Source organism: Meleagris gallopavo, chromosome 10 (genome assembly GCF_000146605.3).
Source record: "Meleagris gallopavo isolate NT-WF06-2002-E0010 breed Aviagen turkey brand Nicholas breeding stock chromosome 10, Turkey_5.1, whole genome shotgun sequence".
Classification (NCBI taxonomy): domain Eukaryota; kingdom Metazoa; phylum Chordata; class Aves; order Galliformes; family Phasianidae; genus Meleagris; species Meleagris gallopavo.
Window position 1 is genome coordinate 23,712,696 of NC_015020.2, and position 21,391 is coordinate 23,734,086.

A 21,391-nucleotide genomic window follows, 5' to 3' on the forward strand; every position below is an offset into this window, starting at 1 on the left:
ATGCAGCAGACCTGGGAAGGAAAGGGTTCTAGCATAGGAGCAGTCCCTTCTCAAGTATGTGCTCTTGGCAGCTTAAGTGTGCATCATCTGGAAAGAGGCACTGTCAAAATGAGGAATTGAAAAGACAAGTCTTCATACCTACATCTGTAACAGCCTGGCAGCTGTTTTATTGGCAGCATTAGGATTATCTGCTTAGTACATCTAAACATGCAATGTTTCTTTTTTATTTACTTCCTGACATACAGCAATGTTCTTGTTTAACGCAAGGCACATAATAAATGGCAGTAGCCCCAGGGCAGCTCAAGTCCTCAGAAGTGTAGTCCGGTAGAGCTTTGTTTGCACGTTGACCATGATGTATCTATTTCAATATATTTTCTGATTGGGGCACAGCTTCAGGGTATGGAAAAAAACAGATTGAAAAATCAACTTGACTTCTTTTATTTATTCTTCTTCTTCTTCTTTTTCAACTTAAAAGAAAAACCATTTGCTCGTATTCTCCTTTCCAAAAATTTCCATGCCGAGAGCTGAAGTTCTCTGCTTTTACATGCCTGTCTGTCCCAGTACCCCAAAATGACACACTTGATATCTACTACCAGACAAGCTTTAGCCCCAGATATTTTTTTCTTTCCAGTCTGAAAATGGTCTGGGGAAGAGAACTGTGAGTTACTCGAGACCCAAGTGAATTACTAACTCATCTACAAGTGTGCCTCGCTTGAATTTTGATTGTGGCAGATCTTGTATTTTAGTAACTTTTTTTGCCTCCCGTGTTCCTTGTTGATGGGGATTTCCTTGAAACAGAATCTCAGAATTCTAGATATTGTGTTTTTGTAGAGAATTGGCAGTCTTTGTCAGGAGAGCTGTTACTTCATCTGGTTGTTCTATTTAATCTCCAGGCTTTTGTCTCTATATTTGAAGATGTGAGAAAGTGATCTCACTGACACATTCTTGGGTAGTTTTTTACCTATACTTTTTTCTTTAAAAACCTTATAAAGAATTTAATTCAGTAACTTCATAGCAAATATTCCTTTTAATTAAAAAAATATATATATATATTTATATATATGCTTTTGGACACAATCCCTGTGTGAAGTAGAGCCTCCATGTTTTAAAAAGTGATGCAAGTAGAAATTAACCAAACCAAATTCGGGTAGGAAAAAAGCCAGCAGGATTGTCTTCCAAAGCCTGTTAATTTGTGAAAACAATTAATCTGATCAGGTTTGAGACCTGTGATGATACAGCATCGCTACACTTCAGGGTGCGTTTTTCACCCTTGTATTAATTCAGGGTTACTAAAGCAGTAGGCTGTTACAAGAGTAACTGACTTCTCAGGGGGTTTCTGCTGCTTTTCCATATTAAAAGTCACTGTAGATTTATTTGACAGTGAAGCTGTACTGTAGAAGAAATATTAAATTCTTAAGCTACTTGCGCTGAACTGGTGAAGTCTGAAACAATTAGTTTGGGTTTGTTTGCTTTTGAATTTTTCATTGTTTGCTCAAAATTTTATCTTAAATCTCAGCTAAATGTATGCTGGTAAACAAATGTTAAAATATTTGTTTAGAGGCATGGAAAATGTCACAGACCAAATCATGTTAAGTAGCTAGTCTGGAGAAACAGTATTATAAAGTCTTCAACATACTTCTGAGGCTAGATTGAATTTTTTTTGCATGAACCAATTAAATTCTGTGCTTCCTATCCCATTAAAGCAGGTGCACAGATACTGTGAAAAAATGTTTAGACTCTCAAAATGCTTTTATTCAGGGAGTTAAAGCTAACCAAAGTCTGTTAAAGTATCCCTTTGAGAGAATTTGTGGTCTGAGCTGTTTTATTTTAAGTGGATTAAAGAGTACATGTCAGCAATAATCATCTGCTCTGCGTCTTTTTGCAGGTCTTTTAGAACAGCACTAGATTTTTTTAAGGAAATTGATTCGTGATGTTACCCCTCGTTTTGGAAAGACACATGTTTAAACAACCATGTTCCCTTACTAAAAATATATGCTAATTTGGTAGTACACCGTGCCGAGTTGAATAGGAATGACAGCTTCTAAGACAGCCTTTAATTTGGTATTCAAAACCAAAATTGTAAACTTGGGTTTTGTTTGGTAGCTTTGCAGAACAGGCAGGATATACAGTAGCATTTTTAAAAGATGCTAATGACTCGAAAGAGGAGATGGAAGTCAGGCATAAATTTTAATTATGGGGGAGGGGCTGTGATAGGAAAATGCTTTTTTTCACTGCAGAGATTGTAAGGGAGCAAGACAAGGAAAAACAGACTGAAGATAGTTGCCTTCGTTTGGCTGGGGTGTTTAATAAAAGCAGAACTTGTGGTTGTAAAGTGTGCTTATTAAATTCTTCATTTACACTACCTAATTAATTCTAGCATTTTAAATTAACAGTGAAACTGGTCCCTGCTGTACCATTTCATAGCTACAGCATATTTCGTCCAACAACCCAGTTGTTCAGGTTTAATCAGCTGCTTTCCAAAAATGAGGAGAAGGAATTTGAGTTTAAAAAAAAGAAAGAAACACAAATGGCATAAACATTTTAGTACAGCTTTAGATGAAAGGAGATGACTTTATGGAAAAGCACTATAGTTTTTGGATGGGTATGAGGCTCTATGCTTACAAGTGATGTTAAACCACATGTTTTTGCAGATGCACTTCATTTCTTCTTTTGTTCCAGGAAAGCTAGCAGCGAATCTCTGACTTAAGCTGGGGAAGGGAATGGCTTGAGTTCATCAGCATGCATTTTCTCAGAATTTTCCGACCTTCTGTCCCATCCTTGGAAGTAAAAGATTCAGTCAGCGTAGTGTCCGTCAGAAGCATCGTGAGCGCTGCTGGCCAACCACATCCTTGTTGTTTTTGTTTGTGGGTGGGAGAAGAAAGATGCTTGTGAAAATTTTTTATTTGATTTTTTTAACCCATCTGAGCTCTTCTGAATTAAGTTTTTTTTCTCTGTATTCTACACAGAAATTCATATCACCTGATCTTCAAATGAACAGTATCTAGAGTCTTCAGATCTCAATCTTTTCATACCTTACAATGATTCAGGCACACTGTAAAGCAGAATATTTATTGATACAGAATTTCTATGCATCACTTAACATATGACAAGAGTTTGCATATTCCTTCTTGTGGTGCAATTTGATGTTCTTTGCATGCGTAATTAAGGAACTTCATTGCTCCTATCCCCAAAAAGCATTTCTGTTTTAAATTGTTCCTTTTGAATTCCTTCTTGATTATACAGTTTCATGTCTTTTATTTAACTTCAAGTATGACAGAACTGATACAGACCAGGATTAAGATTGCAGTTCAGAAATAATCATGGCATTGTAAATATAAATATTGATGATTCAGAGGCAGAATGAAGACACAGTTGACTCAATTTGGTATCATCTGTGTTAGAACATGTTAGGAGAAAACTACTGATTTGTCTAGTAGTGGATTGTCCAGCCAGCAACTAAAAGCTACAAAATGGCAGAATCAGAAATTACACAGTATTATGAGTACAAGCACAGCCTTCTCTTCCATGTGAGCAGTGTTCACAATGTCGGCTTATTTCTACAGACAACAGTAAATTGAGTCTGCAGTGGTGTAGGTATTCTGGCAGTACTCCCTGCACACCAGTGTGAATCTGTTCTGTTCTAGAACCTCGTGAGGGGTGAAGCTGGTATCTTTCATTACTCTGTACTAGTTGGTTTTTTTGTTGTTTTTTTTCCCAAGTTCCCTGTACAAGAAATGGCTTACAAACAAGTACCAGGATGTGCTGCTGTAAAATGAAAGGCACACATGTAATTTAACTGGGATAGATAGTGAATGGTGCTGAACTGGTGGTTCTGTCTGGGATGCTTTGTGCTGAGGTTTCTTATCTGGTGCTTTGTGAAATCTAGGACTTAAATATATATATTTTTTTTTTCAAAGCAGTTTTAATTCTCACATCCAGGACCAGTGACTTCTGAGAGCCTTGCATGGAAAAGGGTCTGTATCCTCAGGAGAAGCCATTAATTGGCACTGCAAGTGGTGACAGTGACCGTAGGAGGCAAGAGGGAAGAAAGCCAGGTATAATCATGTTGCCTAATAGTAAGACTCTCCAGAAGGGAAGTTTTTGAGTCTGACAAAGTGTGCAAAAGCAAGAAAACAGTACTTAAGCATAGTAAGCCAGCCTCTTCTGGTATTGCCTACTGCTTGGAGCGAAGCTTTATTTCAGTGGGAGATTTTGCTCCCTGATAGAGTAGGTAAGAGCAAAGTCACAGTATCCATCTTGGGATCAGGAGCGAACTTGGAAAGCTCCAGGAACAAAACCAAGACCATAATGAAAGACACAAAGCAGAAGCAAGACATCTAGTTGTATTTCTCTTTAGGAAAGAGACTTTTATGTAATACAGTTCATGACAGTAGATGACAGTTGGGTGGTGTAGTCTGAATTGGAAAGTCACAGCTTGGAAGTTGCTGAGATATTAAAATTGTACTGTTTTTTGTTAACATGGGGTGAAATACCTGTTTCATTTTGAAATAAATTGTTGAATCACTTATGTTTAGGAGCTGTAGGAATTTCATGTACAAAGACAACTGGTGCTTTATATATGTTTGCTGTAGCAATTTTGTAAAAGGGCATACCAAAAATGTTTCCTGCTGGCAAGAAGAAAATAGCTATATGGCCCATATGCAGATAAGAATAGCTCGCTGTGAAACAGCCTCATCTGGGCATAAACTACTTCTACATTAGATGTCCTGTTTGCTGATTGTGCTTGGGAAGTTCATTCCATTTTGAGATATTACCTGTTCCAGCAGTTTTTGCCCATTCAAAATACATTAAATAGACAGGATTACAAAATGTAGGGATTAGATAGATAAGATTTATAAAAATGTTTAGGAAATATATAAACTCATGCCTCATGGCATAAAGCCTACCTAATAACAGGGTTTAGGAGAAAAATACCTTGTAGAGATAGTTTATTCCCTTGTTGACTTGGAAGGATATTATGGTAATTCTCTGTGAAGCAGTGATAACTAGTCACTGATCTCTGATTACTTATTTGGTACAGATCTTGTCAGATCAGCTTGACAGCAGCTGCTTTGTTCCAGTGGTAGATGAGAATTTGCAGTACTTCAGAATAGAAGAGCGCTGTGTATTGTGGCGTTCACCATTTGTGAAGTGAATACAATTCTGGGATTTAACTTGTATTTAGAGGCAACATTTAGTAGCACACTCCACCCCAAATGGGGGGATGAAAAAACTTGTAAACAGTAGTATTTCACTTCCCTCCATTTCACTTCTTTAAAAGTAAAGGGCTTAAAATACATGCTGAAATGAAGTAGGGGGGATAGATGAATATGCAGCAGAGCTAGTACTCTACTGGAGTTCTTTTAACTGGAAAATGTCAAATTCACTGAATAACCTTCAGTTGTTCAGAAAGTAATTTGAGATTGGCCTCACTATGTTTCAGTAGATAACAGATGTACATGAGAGGTGAGTCCATGGTCAAAATGCAGTGTGGAAAGAGTGGTCAGAATAGCATAGCTGAAAGTCAGGTCCTCATGAAGACAACTCTTGCAGTATGTTCTGGAAAAAGGGACTTTCCACAAATCAGATGGAACACAGAGCATGCTTAAAGTTTTGGCTATAATTGTTTTTTGTAACATCTGTTGCACATGGAAGTAAAATACTGGAAGACATAAAAAGCAGACATGTCAGAGTCCTTTAAACCTAAAATCCAGAATTATTATAACTGTATGGTTCTGAATGTTATTAAAGGCTTGATAAAATGACTAGGTCGCCAAATTAAGATCAGTTTATTTTTGTAGCTTCTGATTTCCTGAAGTATGTTCTCTGCTGGAGAGGAGATAAGTAACACTGAAATTAAGTTTTAGCCTATTCGAAGGGCTGCGGATTCAAAACAATTCCCAAATATTGATCAGCTAAAAGAGTATTTGCATTAAGTATGTGAACTAAATTCATTAGTGCTGTATGGGAAGGAACACAGAAGTAATGATGAGCATCTTGGCAGATTTCTAAAACTGTATTTGGCTTGACTTGATGTCTCTTCTGAACACGGGGAAAATGACCAAATTTGCATCTGTCACTTTCTTTATCGCCTCTGCAGTTATCTGGTGTGTGCCCTGCATGAGTGAATAAAAGAACTCTGATTTCTTGATTATTTGGGGAAAAGTAGTTTAAGTGTAGAGGCAAATAGGCAGAGAACAAGAAGGCTTGACCCTTGAGCTGAGAGAAACCTTTCTAATTGACTGAAGTCTAGTATTAAGTGTGGAGGTTGGTGGCTCTGCCTATGGCGGGGGGTTAGAGATTCATGATCCCTGAGGTCCCTTCCAACCCAGGCCATTCTGTGATTAAGCAGTCTGAATACTGGACAGTTCTGAGGTGTCAGATATCTTCAATGCGTGTTTAGTGTAGTCTACTGTTCTTTGTTTTAAGTAATATCTTCCTATCAAGTCTAATGAGTTACAAGTACTGTTTCCTGTAGAGCACTAGCACATTTACTTCTGGAACTGTGACCTCTTGATAGATTATTGATGAGGCATTTCCATGTATCTGCTGCCCTTCTTGTCTAAGGCTGCTTTTGTCCTTCGCATGTATGAAGGTGTTCCATCTACCATGAAACAGTCAGGTGAAATGGGTTGATTGGTGAAATCCTCTGCTTGGTGATGGTCTGTCCTTGGCTCCAGTGTTCTGCTTTCCCTTTTTTTTTAAACCATAGTGCCTCTTAATATACAAGGTCTATGCTTCAGCACTCGTCCAGCTTTCCAGTATTTAACTTCTTTGTTTCTTTCCTTTTAGCACGAGGAAGACAAGGATAAAAGGGAAAAAAAGGAATAAACTCCAGTGAAGCACTGGGAGATGGGCAGCAGTGTCTGTTAATGCTGTGCCATCTTCCAGCTGACCTGGGGCCTGTTAAGGCAGTAGTAGGCAGTGCACCAAGAGATACTTCACCTTCCAGGGCTCCAAGGTTGATTTTTTTTTTTTTCCAAGTGCTCATCCATTGTCTGCAGCTGAAGATCTTCTGTGTTTCAGCATGCCATGCTGCAGCAGTTAACCCCTGCTTATCTGTCCAGCTTTTTCCTTAGACAGTTTGTTCAAGGACAGAAGTGACCTGTGCAAAACCACTCTAAATAGTTCTGAAACTGCCCTAGCTCCTGCTTTCTTTTCACAAGACTCTGCTTTTTACTAACACTGTGATAGGAGTTTCTTCTTGGCTATAAGATTGCATCTTATAAATCGTGGTCAGGATGATTTGACCTGCCTGCAGTAGCTTTCTCAGACTCCATGAGCTAGGAATTCTTGCCCCTTCTGTTACAGGGCTGATCCATCATCACTTCTCTTCTAGAGTGCAGATGCTTCTCCATACAGCCAGAAGAGTACTGCAAGGTTTCCTTCAGTTCAGCTTCTGAAAGTAACTTTGAGACCTTCAAATCCGTGTTGCCCATGGGAGTATACATCTTGAGCACTCCCCTCTTCTTCCTCTCTACTGCTGCTATCCCAGTTGTGCCTCTTCAGATCCCATCCATTCTAAATCCCATCTGTCAGATCTCTGCTCTTGGAGTCATTTTGATATGTCTAACTTGTGTGAGGACCCATTTATGTGATCAAGTCAACCTGTCTCCCATCTGTGTCTTGAGTGAGTGACCCTCTGCAGAGGGTAGCATTCCTTTGGGGATAGCTATTAAATGAAGGCTTTGCTGGACTTAAAATCCTTCTGTTTTGCTTTCAGAAAACTTCAGAGGTTCAAACTCCAGTGTTTCAAGAAAGGTATTGGACTTAAGAGGGTCATTTTGTAATCAAACAGTCGTTATATGCAAGAGTAGATAGGAGGAGGATTTACTAGTTTTCTACACCTGCATATCATTAATGCTGCTTATCTATTCAGTACTCACTCTTAGTGAATAGTTTTACTTGGTAGCTGAAATTGCATGTCCAGTAACCTTTGTATGCAGCTCAACAGCAGTTACTTGGTTATAGTAAGTAATCTGTTAGCTATTGGAAGTTGTTCTGATGCTCAGACTCTGGCAGCAAATGGGCATTTTTGAGCTTAGACTTGTGATTCATATCTTTTCCTGGAGCAGTTATTGGTAAGAGAGTTGCAACCTCTGACTTCCTATACGGTGGATTGTACAGCATGAGTCTTGTCTAGGCCCTCTGTATCTCTGTTTAGACTCTGAGCTTTGTTTCAGGTTTTGCTCAGATACCATGTTTCCCACCTGTGATGCCTGTCTTAGGGTCCCTCTCTTCCCTGTGAGATTTTGACTCTAAAAATGTAGAGGAAGAAGAGAGAACCTTCTTGTCAGTAAATTTTAGACAGGGTTCTGGGCAGCCTGACCTAGCTGTGGGTGTCCCTGTTCATTCCAGGAGAGTTGAACTAGATGACCTATAAAGGTCCCTTCCAACTTGAGCAATTCCATGATCTATTTCTTTGACTCTGCTCACCAGCTCTGTTTTTGCTGACTCACTGCTTTGGTTTGTTGAATGTGTTCTTGAGCAGGATCTGTCACTGACTTTGCAGGTGTTGCTGCTTGTTTCCCTGGGGGATTTCAGTGCAAGTTACTGTCTTGCAGGTGCTGCTGAAGACAGGATATTGGACTAGGCAGAGTGCTGCTCTGACCCAGTACTGCTGTTCTTATGGCTTTCATAGCATCTGTTTAATCAGTGGAATATATCTGCTTGAGGAAAAAACTGAACTCATTATTTTTATTCACAGGAGCCTGGAATATTTTTCAATTAGTTAGTTTTTAAAAGGGTGTTGAAACAGCAGATGGATGAAAAACTGCACTGTATTCACCTGCAAGCAAATAAATGGCAGCATCCTCAGTATGATTAATTGTTGCTGCACTGGAGGGGATGCTGTTTGTGTGGTAGGAGGTATAGTGTCCTTGCTGCCCTATACAGATAGTCTCACACATATTCTTACAGCACCTGAATTTACCATCCACGGGCTTCTTGCTTACAGCATCCTAGGACCCAAAAATGAGGCCATCTTCCTTAAGATGCTGTTGGTTAGATGGAGGGGGTGTTTTCAGTTTCCCTGGTAGGTAGGGCATGGTAAGATAGGACATGTAACAAGGAAAAAGTATTTTCCAGCAATTCCTTTTTTAGACTTCTCTGTTCTCCTACATACTGTATCTGTGTCATTTTCATTTACCCATGCATCTCTCCCCCCCATTTTGTTCTCTTCTTTCTTGTTCTGGAAACTTCATTCTTAAACAAAACAACTCCAGACCTTAAGAACAGCATCTTGGGCGGCAGACTGACTGGGTAGGTCCTTTGCCCTGATACTTTGTACTGCATTGGAATAGCTGCTTTGTTACCTTGATTTTCTTCTGTAAAGCTGTGGTACCTTCTTGCTCTAGGTGAGGTACTCTGCTATCTGGAAACAAAAGGAAGGAAAAAATGTGTAAACTGACTGCTCCTTCTGTCCTGTCCCTTCCACTGCTTACCCACCTACATGCTTAATATTGTGAAAAGTAATGTCTCCTTACTGAACTCATCTATCAAAATCTGTACAACATTCTGTGGTGATCACTCAGCCAGAATTGCTTGTGATTGTGACTTCTGCACATGGTGTATCTAGAACTGTATAGGTAGCATTGAAGAACATACTGGTAGACTGTGTCACCCTTAAAAAGGTTTGTTTTTCAATCTGGAGAAAAATCAAGTGAAGAGTGTATTAGTTCTGATAGGCTTGAAAATAGCATGTGGAAACGTGCTTTAGACCAGGGAGGGGAAGGAAGCAATTACTGAGGACTGGTTTCCTTTTCAGTGAAATTATCAATAAATGTGAGTGATAGAAGTGGCTAGTAATGCACACAACAGTTCTAATACTTTCTGATTTAAACAGCTTTCATTAGTTCTGTAAGTGTCTGAGAAATATTAACAGACATTGGAAATACCCTTTTTTAAAACAAATCCTCTTGTTACGCAGTTCTTGAAAGTTCTACGTTAAAGCTAAAGCAAATTTAAGTAGGCTCGATACAGTCAAATACTTACAGGTAGCAGAATTCTATAGGTAGTACAGTTTGAAATATGATCAAGTGATTTTACTTTTCTCAGCATCTTCCCAGATGCTATGTAAAGTAATCTGAGTAAATCTAATACTACAGATTAACCTTTGGAGTTGGCAGGTTGCAGCTTTTATTTGTTTTCACTGATCAGATCAAAAATGCTGTAGACACAGATTTTGTTGCTAATATTAAATTTAGTTCTGGCCTGTAATAAATGACTGTCCTCTGCATTGGAAAGACTGGCTAGTAGAGCTCAGAGTTTAATTAGTGGGCTTCTTGAGACAGAATAGGCATTCTGAGTCATTGTTAGGAATTGCTGTGAGATTTCTTAGTCTTGTGGTGGCTTTTGGATTTTTGTTGTCTACAGCCTGTTTAGATACAAAAACCGTAAATATTGCTAAATTAAATCACTTAATGACAAAAATACCACGGCTTTTTGAATTTGTGGCCAACCACGTTTCATAGCTGCTGTTTTACATTCTGCATAATTTGCGAAGCATACTCCCTTTTCTCCAGTTTTATGTGCCTCTGTCGTTTCCTTTCAAGTGTTACTGCTGCTGTTTCCCCCACAAAGTGCTTCCAGGCTTGAAGATTCACTGGATTTTCATACTTCAGCTGTGCCTTTCCTGATTCCTTCAGTTATGCAGTTCCTCTGTGGGAGAGCATTTTCTTAATCTTGTAACAAACATCTCCTATAAACTCAGCTCTGCTGTATTTCATTAAGGCAGAGTTCTCTTTTCTCTGTGCTGGTGATGTTCTGATCCACTGGGGAAGCTGAAGCCTAGTGAGTGGCTGAGCTCTACTGTAGCTCTACTTTTCTTCTCCTCATCCCTCCACTCTCACCTTCTACAGCAGCACATCTCACAAACATAATCTCAATGTCTGCCATCTTGGAAAAGCTGAAGGTTTGGTGTGCTTGCACCAAATCTGTGTGATGGGATCACAATATGCAGAAGTCACTGTCACTTTGCTTGAAGCCTGACCTAAATCAAATTAGTCTGCCTTCCATTTCTGTTCCCTCGTTATGTATTATGTTTGAGCTGCTTTCTGCTCCATCTAAAATTTGAAGATAGCAGTTTCTGGAATAGGATGCAGGAGAGGAAGGTGCACTTGCTGTCATTGATGTACCTTGCTGATGACCAGCACTGTCACTGTTGGGGTACCTTTCCTCTTGGGTTTTGGACCGTATAATTTACCTTCTTAATTTCACCCTTTGTGTAACACTGAGTAACACACTCCAAATATATTTCTTCAGTCAGTCTTTACCCGTTTGAAGTATCTTAGGCTTTTGGTTCTCCTTTTAGTCTCCATGAAGCCAAGGAGGTAGCATCTTACAACTTTTTAACATTGTGCATTCCTGATCTTGTATCTTAAGTCATTTCAAGCCCTAAGTCATGCTTGATTTAAAACCGTGCTGATCACTGACATTTGTCTTCAGTTTGTTGCTCTCCTTGCATCTTCAGTGCATACATTTGTTGTTACGGTTGAAGGTAGCTGCTTGTTGTTTTTTTTTTTTTTTTATACACTGCTCTTCCAGCAATGTTGTATTCCCTCTGCATGATGTGACAGCAGCCTATTTTGGCTGTGGAAGGCTTCCTTCCACACATGACATGTTTCTGTCTAATTCAGTGACTCCTTTAATTGCTATTGCAAATTTATTTCCACACGGTTGCTTCCCACTTTCTGCATTGGTTTGTTTTTTTCACTTCTCTGTGGTTTGTTTTCGCTGCTGCTTATTGAGTATTAGTATAATTTAGCCTGTTACGTTTTTACGTTTTGTTTTCTTGTGTTCAATTTGTCCCTTCTTCAGAATTGAATGTACTGCTTAAGATAAGTCATGGCTGCTTCTTTTCCATTCATGCCTGTCTCCTGAACAGTGGATTTTTGTAGTACAGTCCCAGTTCTGTTCAGGGACAAAGCGGGGAGGAGTGCAGCCTTGCTCTTCTCAGAACAGCTGCTAATTCAGGAGCTGTGTGGTTCCTTTAGGGAAGGGGGAAGATTGAAAAAACACAGTAGGAGATGTCAATCAGAGGAGGGGAGAAATCCTAATGTTTGTTCAGAAATTGAACTCTGCCCTGTGTATGACAGGAGCAGTGGTTTCTGAAAACAGACTTGATCACAGCATCCAGTAGTGTGTATGTACCCATGCTGAAAATGAGTTCTTGCACTTGAAGAAAGCTGGTAAAAGCAGCAAACAGAAATTTATATATATCACAAGAGAAAGTAGGCAAGATATTCTGTAGCATGTGGAATGTGTGTGTTGTTTACAAGATTCTCCAGCCCAGCACAACACACAAAAGCACTGTGGTCCAATAATAAGGTTACTGTCTTGCTAGGGGTGGGGGGAAGGGGGAATACAGCTTTAGTTTCCTGCTCTGATAATGTTTTGCCATCCAAGTTTACCCTGGAAATTGCATTGCCTTTCAGTTTTTCTTCCTTTAAAATAAGAATCAAAGTACTTTCTCGAAAGTGTGTTTGCATGGAAAGGTGTGTTGCAGAGATAAAGCACTTCCATGCTGTGGTAATGGGAACCACAGAAGGCTCCAGCCAAGTCAGCAGCATCTGTCTCAAACTGACACTTAAGCTTTGCATGCAGATTAGTCTGTGTCCTCAAGTACAGTAATTACACAGCTGACTTTGTTAGGGCTCTGTATAGCATGCAGGTAAGAGCAAAGTTGTCTTTTGCACGAGATGCAGAACATCTGAAATGCTAGAAGCCTTTAAAAAGATTCTGAAGCAGTGTATGCAAGAGTAAGCATGTTTTATATTACTGTTATGGTCGTGTTTAAAAGGAAGTGATTGCATGGTTTTGAACATCTTCCTGAAATTTCTGTAGGAGCCTGGTTTTTGGGAGGATCTAGTGGTGCCTGGATGGTAGCGGGCTGTGCCTAGCACCCTTAATTTGTTAATTTGTGTTGTTCTGTGGATGGGTGTGTAGGGCTACATCCAGAATGAGAAGCATTTCAGTGTTTAATTTTGAGGAAAGGCAGCCGCTGTCAGTTGATATTTCACTTCTGTAAAAGCTGTTACTGCTTCAGCATCTCCAAAAACCAAGGCATTAAATAACGTCTTGTATTAAAGGATTTGTCAAAATTGCAAAGAAGGACAAAACTGATCCTCTTTTAATCTCCTCTGGCATTGCCTGGTGAAATCAAGTTTTCACTTCAGGCAAGGTTTTGGCTGAATGACCTTGTTTTCTGCTGTGGGCTTTTGCTTTTTGAGTCTCTCATTTTTGAGGTGACTGTATTCTGGGCCTGGTGGCTTTCCTCATGGCAGCAGTGAGATCAGGGATCACAGATACCTCACTAGCAATAATGGTTTGATTGTTTTAGCTACATTTATAGCATTGGCTTCACATTTTGGGCAATTGTTTTTTTTTTCCTTTCCCCTTTTATTCTTAGAGGCTTGTTGTCATGGTATCTGGCACTTCCCATTCAGATATTAAAATTGAGTGAGTGGTGTCTGTATGTCTGATTCGTTTTCCCTTTTATCCTCTCCCTGAGGGAGTGCTTTACGTGGGATGCAGCATGCTGTTGGCAAGGGCTTCCTTTTGGGGATTCTCAGTTATCCAGTGCTGTGCCTGCAGAGTGGGCCTGGGATGGAGAAGCCCCTTCCACTTGGGCTGGGGGGATTGAGTCCTCAGTGCTGAGATCATATTGGGAGTGCATTGTGTAAGTAATTGCCCCCAGAAGTGTTGTCTCCTGTGCAAACAAGCTCTCATTCCGGTCTCTCTGACATTCCTACCACTGCCTCAGTCCTGGCATTTCTTCCCACCTACAAGGAGAGCTCAGCCTTTGCTGTTTGGGGATCAGGGCTTTGGTGTTTTAAGGGAAGAATTTGCTGAGGGATCTTCTTCCTGAGCAGGGTTTGTGTCAGCATGTACACTTCCGCAGGTGTCTTAGCTAGATCTAGCCTTCTGCCTATGGAGCAAAGGGATTTTTTGCTGAGACTTGGGTTTAATTTTGCTTATCTATTCACTCTAAAAACTCCAGACAGTTTTTTTTTTTGGGGGGGGGGGGCAACTGCTAAAAGGGTTTCCCTGTGTGAGGCTAAATCCTGCCTTTCTTCTCTGGTGGGACCTCAGCAGATGCATCTTCCACTGCTATTTGAATCTTGTCAGTAACGGTTTCAACTAAGAGCTAGCAGTGCTCTGCAGTTGTAGGTGTACTGTAGCATCAAACTTGTCTGAGGTTCTAGGCTGGGCTATATTTAAACCCAACTAACTTGTTATTCTTGAGGAGCATCTTTTGAGAAGAGCTAATAAGGGTACCCATTATACATTAATTTGACACAGCTCCTGAACAAAGCTTCCTACAGAAGTGGAGGAATAAAAAAGCTATTCCTCATCTCTCTCATTTTAAGGCTACATATTTTTCCCATAAGTTTGGCAAAAGTGGAAGTCCTGGTGTGATGGAAGATTTCTCATTCCTAATGGGCAACATTTCTTGATTATATCCTAGACTGTAGAAATATGTAGCTTCTGTATGAGTAGTACAGTACTACTGTAGGCTAGATTGATGCTGTGAGAGCTGTGCTAAGCACAGAGCATGCTAGCTACCTTTGTAGTTGTTATGGCAAGTTGTGTGGCCTTGGTTTAATAGTTTGGGCTGAGGAGGATTGTGTGCTCGAGCTGCTTCCCTTCCATTTGGCTTCTGTTACTGCGGAGTGCATTGCTGGGGTGAGAGCAGGTTTTGCTTCTTGATGAAGTAGTATGGAATGAGTAAAACTAATGGTGCTATTACAGAAAAGCTTCAGTCCTATGCTTGAATATCATGTTCCTTTAGTCAGAATTTTCTCTACATATTTCATCTCCTTTTTCTAGGTAAACAGTGTTTTGTTGATAAATGTTACCGAAACTTTATACAAAAATAAAAATACCGACAATTCACTTGACCTTCTTTGTACATTCTGAATGCATCATCTCAGTGGCATTTATGTAACCTTCTCCAAAAGCCTCTTCTTCATACGGCTTTTCATACAAGTTGCAGGCGTTCTTTGTCCTTCCAGGAAAGCATTTAAAACACTCCTGAGATGGATTGGAGGCTTACAGGGTTGTGCTCTGAAAGAAGGCTACCAGAAGCAGAACCTTGAGCATCAAATCTCTTCTGAGGCTGTTATTTAGAAGATGGAGAAAACAGTAACTCTTTTATCCAGCAAGCAAAAGTGATGAGCATGTTCTCTTGCTACTGTTGATAGTATTTTGGGGAATGTATCTAATGAATGGGGATTGTTGGTCAGGTCCAGAAGTGCACAAGTGCATGCATCAAAGTCACATGTGGGCAGCGGTTGCTGAGATCAGCTGTTTCAATAGACAAATTCAGCCTGGCACTGTTTTCTTCCCTGAACGTTGGCTGAGGTTTAAGTGGTTGAAAATTGGAGCCAGAAGCCTTGGAGAATGTGCGGTAAGCATTGTTCTGTCCTTTGGTCCTAAACCCAGAGTGACTGAAGGCTGTTACAGTCTGACGGCTTCTGCCTGGCTAATGCGAGATGAGCTGTCAGACTTGGCCTAGTTCTGGAGGAAGATATCATGTCACACAGAGGCATCGGCACTTGGTGCTGTGCGTGTTATGGCTGTCAGGCGGGCAGCTTTAATTAGGTATTACACTTGGGCAAGAGGCAAAAAAAAAAAAACACACAGCTTAAGGAAGTCAGCAGAGAACAGGAGAGCACCAATGCTATTCTCGTGAGTAATTCTTTGTAGTGGGGACCACAGTTTTTTTTAGTATTTCTCTGTAATCCAGAGAACTGACACTACTGGGGGGGGGGTGGGAATCTGTACTTCAAATCCTGATATATGTTGTTAAGTTTCACCTTGATCTCTAGCACAGATCGATCTCTTAACTCTTCAGTTGAAAGAGCATTTCAGTCCTGGCTCTTCTCATGGTTCTTCTCTACCATCTCCAAGGTACTGGTATTCAACATGAAACACACAGCACCATGCCCAGGTCTGGTGAACAGCAGTTAACCATGCAACTGAATTGGATTACAACTACTGTTTTTTTCCACTATTCAAGTGTGGGGTTTTTGTACCGCAAAGAATCATTGTAACCCTATTGGCAGCATTGCAGGGTTGACATGTAGTTGATTATCTCCATATTTCTGAGTCTTTCGCTTCCCTTGCAAATTTGTACTTGGGAAATGCACTGGGAGTTGTGGTTTGCAGGTCTGTGATCTTGGGTGTGTGCTGTCTGAAGGTATGTAGCTACTTGAAATGCTTTGGGGAGCTTCAGTTGCTTTGTACCTGAGTTTTGTCCTCTTGGTTCATTTCCTCTCATCCTGTCCTTCTGCTGTTTGCAACATTCTGAAGCCAGGAGTTTTTTTTCCACTTGTCAACAAAAATGTTTTAACAGTTCAAGGCCAAGATCTGTGTACAAAGAGAGATGGACAGAAATGCATCTTTCTGTTGACTTCCCATTCACAACTCCTAGTTTGAAATGTCAGCTGATATTTTTAATTCATCTAAGTGTACCGTGTTAATTTTTAGTCATCTAATAAGCAGTAACAAATCAAGTGCTTTATAGAAGACTGAGTCTATCAGTGCTACTAAATTGACATTCTTAAAATTTATAAGTCCAACTTGTAATCCCATCAAGAAGGATGTCAGTTCAGTTTGACAGAATCTATTTTCCGTAGAGCTAATTTGATTGACACTGATTATATTACCCTTCACTAATTCTTTATTATTAGAGTCCAGCATCAAATGTTCTGTAACTTTGCCTTGCTCAGCACTAGGCTGATGGACCTGTAATTACTTGGGTCATGCAGTCCAACCTCTTTCTATTTCAGTGCAGAATTCTTTCCTTCAAGCTCCTGGAATTTGCTTAGTGCTCTAAGAATTACTGAAAATAACGAGTCATTTGCCTCTTATTTTTGAGGGCTATTCTGTGCAAGTAGCACAGTCATCTCATTTAAACGTGAACAATGCTAGGAGCAGCTGCTTTCCGTCCACCTGAGTTGCTGGTTGCACTTCATAGTGTTTCTTTAGGTGTATATAACACATCTGCTCTCTGCCCCATTGGTATTAAGATCGACTAGTGAGTCAGTGCTAGTTTGAAGGTCTCTTTTCAACCTGTAGTTTCTTAGTTTTTTCTTTTTTAAGAAGAGGGTTATTCTGAACTTTCTTTGCCAGGAGTTTCTTTGGGCTCTTTATTTACCTCAATTTCCGTTGATATTTCTGTTGTTACTTACATTGCCATCTGTTTCCCCTTTATCTCTTCAAGTATAAATGTGGCATTAGCTCAAGCAGGCAGCGTGGTAGAGGAAGGCAAGTACAGGCCTTGAAAGCCTTAGTATGGCTTTCATTAATAGTTGCACGTTTGAGGATGTGTGGTTGAATGTTCTGAACAGGTTATGTTTATTTTTCCACCTTGCTCATCTGATTTCATTGTGATCTCAGTGGCTTCCAACTCTGAAACGAAGCCTTTTGAAGTAGCCAATATTTACACTGCAGGCTTGGACTTGACTTCGTGTTTGGGTTTATTTTAAGGCAGTGAAATCTGGATCACTTCTAGCACTGACTGGACCTATTTGTTACCTCATCACAGGAGGTCTGCTACTTACTTTCTACAAGTTTCACAAGTAATGAAAGTAGTGGTAATAGTGCTACAGAAGGGTGATGTTTTAGGATCGTTTGGAAAGATCTCTTGTGTACCCTACTGAATCACAGCATGCAGTGACCTACTAGATTCCAAATCACAGGAAATATTTACTATTTACAGTGCTGTTCCTGGGAAGCGTAGCATGGGAATGAACTTCAGTGTCTGTGTGGCATCCCACTGAGAGGTCCAGCTGCTTCCTTTGCGGTGCCAGATTGCGTCCTAAGAAATGTTGCCCTTTTTGAGTACAGGCAATAAGAATATATGATGGAGATGGATAAGAGCCTAAGCTCTTACTTACAGAATATGGAGAAGAAATGAAATTCTTTCTTTCCCAGAAAGAAAGATTTTTAGTTACTCATTTTTGAAGTCTGTTTTGTCTGACATAAGGTGTGTTGCTCCTGAGAGTAATTTGAAAATAATATTTTTAGCTGGGTATATCTTTCTTGTTGCTTCTTAGCTGTAAATGTTTAGCACAGTAAAACTTTATGATGTCTGCCAGCAGTCGTAAAGCTCTGCACAAAATGATTTTGGTTCTGGGTTTATTTTCTTTCCAATTTCTTACTTTCTGAGAGAGGTGTGTCTGTCTTCATTAAACAGTGGCATTCATGAGAGATGCACTGTATACCAAATACCTGAAAGCACAAAGTAGTCCAAGCAAAAGATCTTTCTGAAGAGGCATGCTCTTAATGGAAAGGTATTTTTCCCCTTCAGCTTCACTGGTGCAAAGGGAAGTAAATGGCCTCATGCAGCAGTGGGGATTTGCTGATTGAAGCAACGGCACTGAGATTTCAGACTGCGAAGGGTATGAGGTTTGGGCTTTTTATCTTAATTAAAGAAAACCCAGTAACTTACCAGGAGCTCAGTGTTCAGAGTGCTGAGTAGACATGTCCTAACATCTTTAGAACAGCCGTTAAAGCAGTTAGGATAGTAATATGAAGTCACAATAGATAGCTTATGGATAACAAACTTTGAGCTGTCAGTAGTTGCACATTCTATGATTTTCAGAAGTATAAAGATTAAATATCTGTGTAGCTATTACTCTAAGCAAAATTTTGACGGTGATTGTTTTGTTTAAACCAAGTTCTACAGACATGCACACAAACAGCTTTGTTCGCGTTAGTATGGCTTATCCTTTGCCTTGGACAAAATGCCTGTATAAGGTTCCAGTGGTAGTAAGAACTGGGGATGCCAATACCTGAACTTGAGCAGTATTACTAGAGAAGTCCAAGGAGAAGATTGGATGGCCTGAAATTTGTGTGTTACTGTTTTCCTGTATTTACAGTCCTTGCTGTAGCACAGAAGCTGGCCAGCCCCTGTGCTGTGGACGTAGCAGTGGTGGGACACTGAAGCCCGTGTTTGGATGACACAAGTCCCAGCACCTTGTCCAGCCTTGTGTTAGCTGCATGTGTCTGAGGATCAGTGTGTGAGAGATGGAAGAGCAGGCAGATGGATGTGGGGTACCCAGGCCCTGATCCCTTTTATCTTCTATCAAAACAAGGATAGCTTCCTAGAGCAGGGCTCCCTTCTCCCTAGGAGTGTACCGAGCAAAATGCATTAAGGTACATTCAGATGCACAGGAGCTAGGGCTGTATGGAGCACGTTGGGCAGGCAATAGGAGGAAGGCATAGCAGGAGGAGCATCTGCTCCATGTTTCTGCTTAGGCAGCCTTCAGTTCATTCTTGGTTAATGCTATGTAAATCAGGTAAGAATTTTTTTTTTGCTGGGATTAATTCAGTTCTCCAAGAGGACTGGGTATGTTTTTAGACTTTTGTCTGAAGTTAAATTGATTGGATGAAATTGCTCCCTGAATACATTGTAGTTTAAAACAGCCATTTCTTACCCATACGCCTGCATGTGGGCACTTTAGGAACAAGCTGCAGTGTTTCCATGGATTTTTAAGGTATTACATAGCGTGGTTAGCAGCTCTTAGTGCTTTGATCAGATTTTGTAAGACAGAAGCACTCCCTATTTGTGGTACAGCAAGCACCGTATTTTTGGTGGTGTCTGAGAAAAACACAGATGCTTTTTTTGTAGTCCAGGAGACAAAGAAACAAAGCCTTGTGCCGAGGAGGCAGAGTCCATGCCTGCGGGGTACATCCAGGCGCTCCGTGTGTGCGGCTGCTTTCTCAGCCACTGCTTTCTTCCAGTGAAAGGGAGCTGGGTTTGTTGCTGTGTGGATGGAAACCTCCTGGCAAGCCAAGTCCAAGGGCACTGCTTCCCCCTTAGGGAGATGTTCACACTCCCCTCTTTTGCTGGGTTTGCTGACACGGCAGCAACGCGGCCAAGGTGCAGGAGGCACTGCTTCCTGCTCGGACTCGTGTGGCTTTTGTGGTGAGCTTATCTGTGCCTGTGGGGTCTTAAGTACTTATGCCTTAAGGAAAAACACATAGCGATTATTGCGTTTTCCAAATGTGCAAAATAACTTCAGGAGGAGGCGTGAGAGGAAGGAGGGGAAGCCGTGCTCTTGCGTTGCATTCAGATCGATGCTGCAATGTGATTCTTGGGAACTGGGAAGAGGTCTTTGGTAGGGCTTCCATGGCCCCCTGCAGATGCACTGCTCTGTTCCTGTGCTGTGTGAATAAGGTTCTCGTAGTGCTGCTGCTGCCTCGCTGGTGCCGGAGTTTCTATCTGGGTCTCCTCTTCCTGCTGCAATCACGAGCAAGGTTTGGCTAGTCAAACAGCAAGAACAGAAGCTGTTGGAATGATTTTGGCTGCTGAAATGGGCTCCTGCCATCCCATGCACAGCAGCAGTTGTACTGTTTTGCTTTTGCTGTCATCTTATATGCACTGAGGGAAGCTTTAATGCAATCTTTTATCTGAGAGCTGTCCTTTCTCCTCCCATTTCCTGGCTGCTCACTGAGCAATGAAATGAGATGTAAAGGTGGCTGTCTGCTTCTCAGCCAGCTGCCTAAAGGTTGATGTGAAAACATTGTTTCCTAATTTTCGCATTGTCAAATACCTATAGGTTTGTTTATAAACTGTAGCATCTGTGTTTAAAATTTGGAAGTGGTGGCCTCCTTACTGTTCTGGCAAGTCAACCAGTTAGGTTTATTGGGAACTCTTACGTAATTTTGCTGATGTCAAACCTTGTACCTTTACAGTGACCTCTTGGAGAAGGGTGGGGCTTGCTTCCTTCTGTTTTGCAAGTAGAATCTTTAGAGCGACAGCTTTAACAGCAGAAGCTGATAAAAAAAAGTTTTGGGTGGTAACGAAGTAGTGAAGAGTGGCATACAGACCATAGGGGATAGCAGTGGTGAAAGGAACAGTGAAAGAAAATGTTGATTGTGATATTGAAAGCTGTGTGCTTCCAAAAAAAACTAAAAACATTGAGTCCTTTTTCCTTGTTTTTTGTTTCAACAGGGCAGAGTTTAGGATATGGATTTGTTAACTACATTGATCCAAAGGATGCAGAGAAAGCCATTAACACTTTAAATGGACTCAGACTCCAGACCAAAACCATAAAGGTAAGACAATACGAAAAGCCTTTTGCTCAATTCAGGAAGAAGGTTAAGTAGTTGAAACAGTTTCTGGCAATCTCACCACTACTTTAATCTGTCATTGCGAGGGGCACTCAGCTAACAAGCTCCTTCTTGGAACAGGGGAAAGATGTGCAGGAGATGAAATCTCTTCTCTAAAATTGCAGCTATTGTTAAGGAGCCTCCTGTTATTCCCTCTCCCTTAAAATGTTGCAGTGAGATCTAAATGTAGAATAGAACAGCCGCAGTGATGCTGTTACCATAAACAGATGTAAAATACAGGACCACGTATTTGTAATTAACTCGCACA

At 40.6% G+C, this 21,391-nt stretch overlaps 1 protein-coding gene and 1 long non-coding RNA gene across 4 annotated transcripts in view; one reads left to right on the forward strand and one right to left on the reverse strand.

Annotated features, from left to right (window-relative positions):
• The window catches only part of ELAVL4 (ELAV like RNA binding protein 4), a 39,105-nt gene that overhangs the window by 1,172 nt on the left and 16,542 nt on the right, over nucleotides 1-21,391 (forward strand). For both annotated transcript variants that reach the window (XM_031554917.1, XM_031554918.1), the window contains exon 2: nucleotides 20,966-21,069. In XM_031554917.1, the coding sequence (XP_031410777.1) occupies nucleotides 20,966-21,069 (104 nt within the window). The remainder of the gene's footprint in view (nucleotides 1-20,965; nucleotides 21,070-21,391) is intronic.
• LOC109369327 lies at nucleotides 1,828-18,514 on the reverse strand. Of its 2 annotated transcripts, XR_002118271.1 has the most exons (4): nucleotides 18,458-18,487; nucleotides 16,249-16,371; nucleotides 9,315-9,373; nucleotides 1,828-2,848 (listed from the first exon to the last, which is right to left on the reverse strand). It is a non-coding gene; the product is annotated as an uncharacterized LOC109369327 (long non-coding RNA). The 2 variants fall into 2 exon arrangements; XR_002118272.1 differs by lacking the exon at nucleotides 16,249-16,371 and having other exon boundaries at nucleotides 18,458-18,514.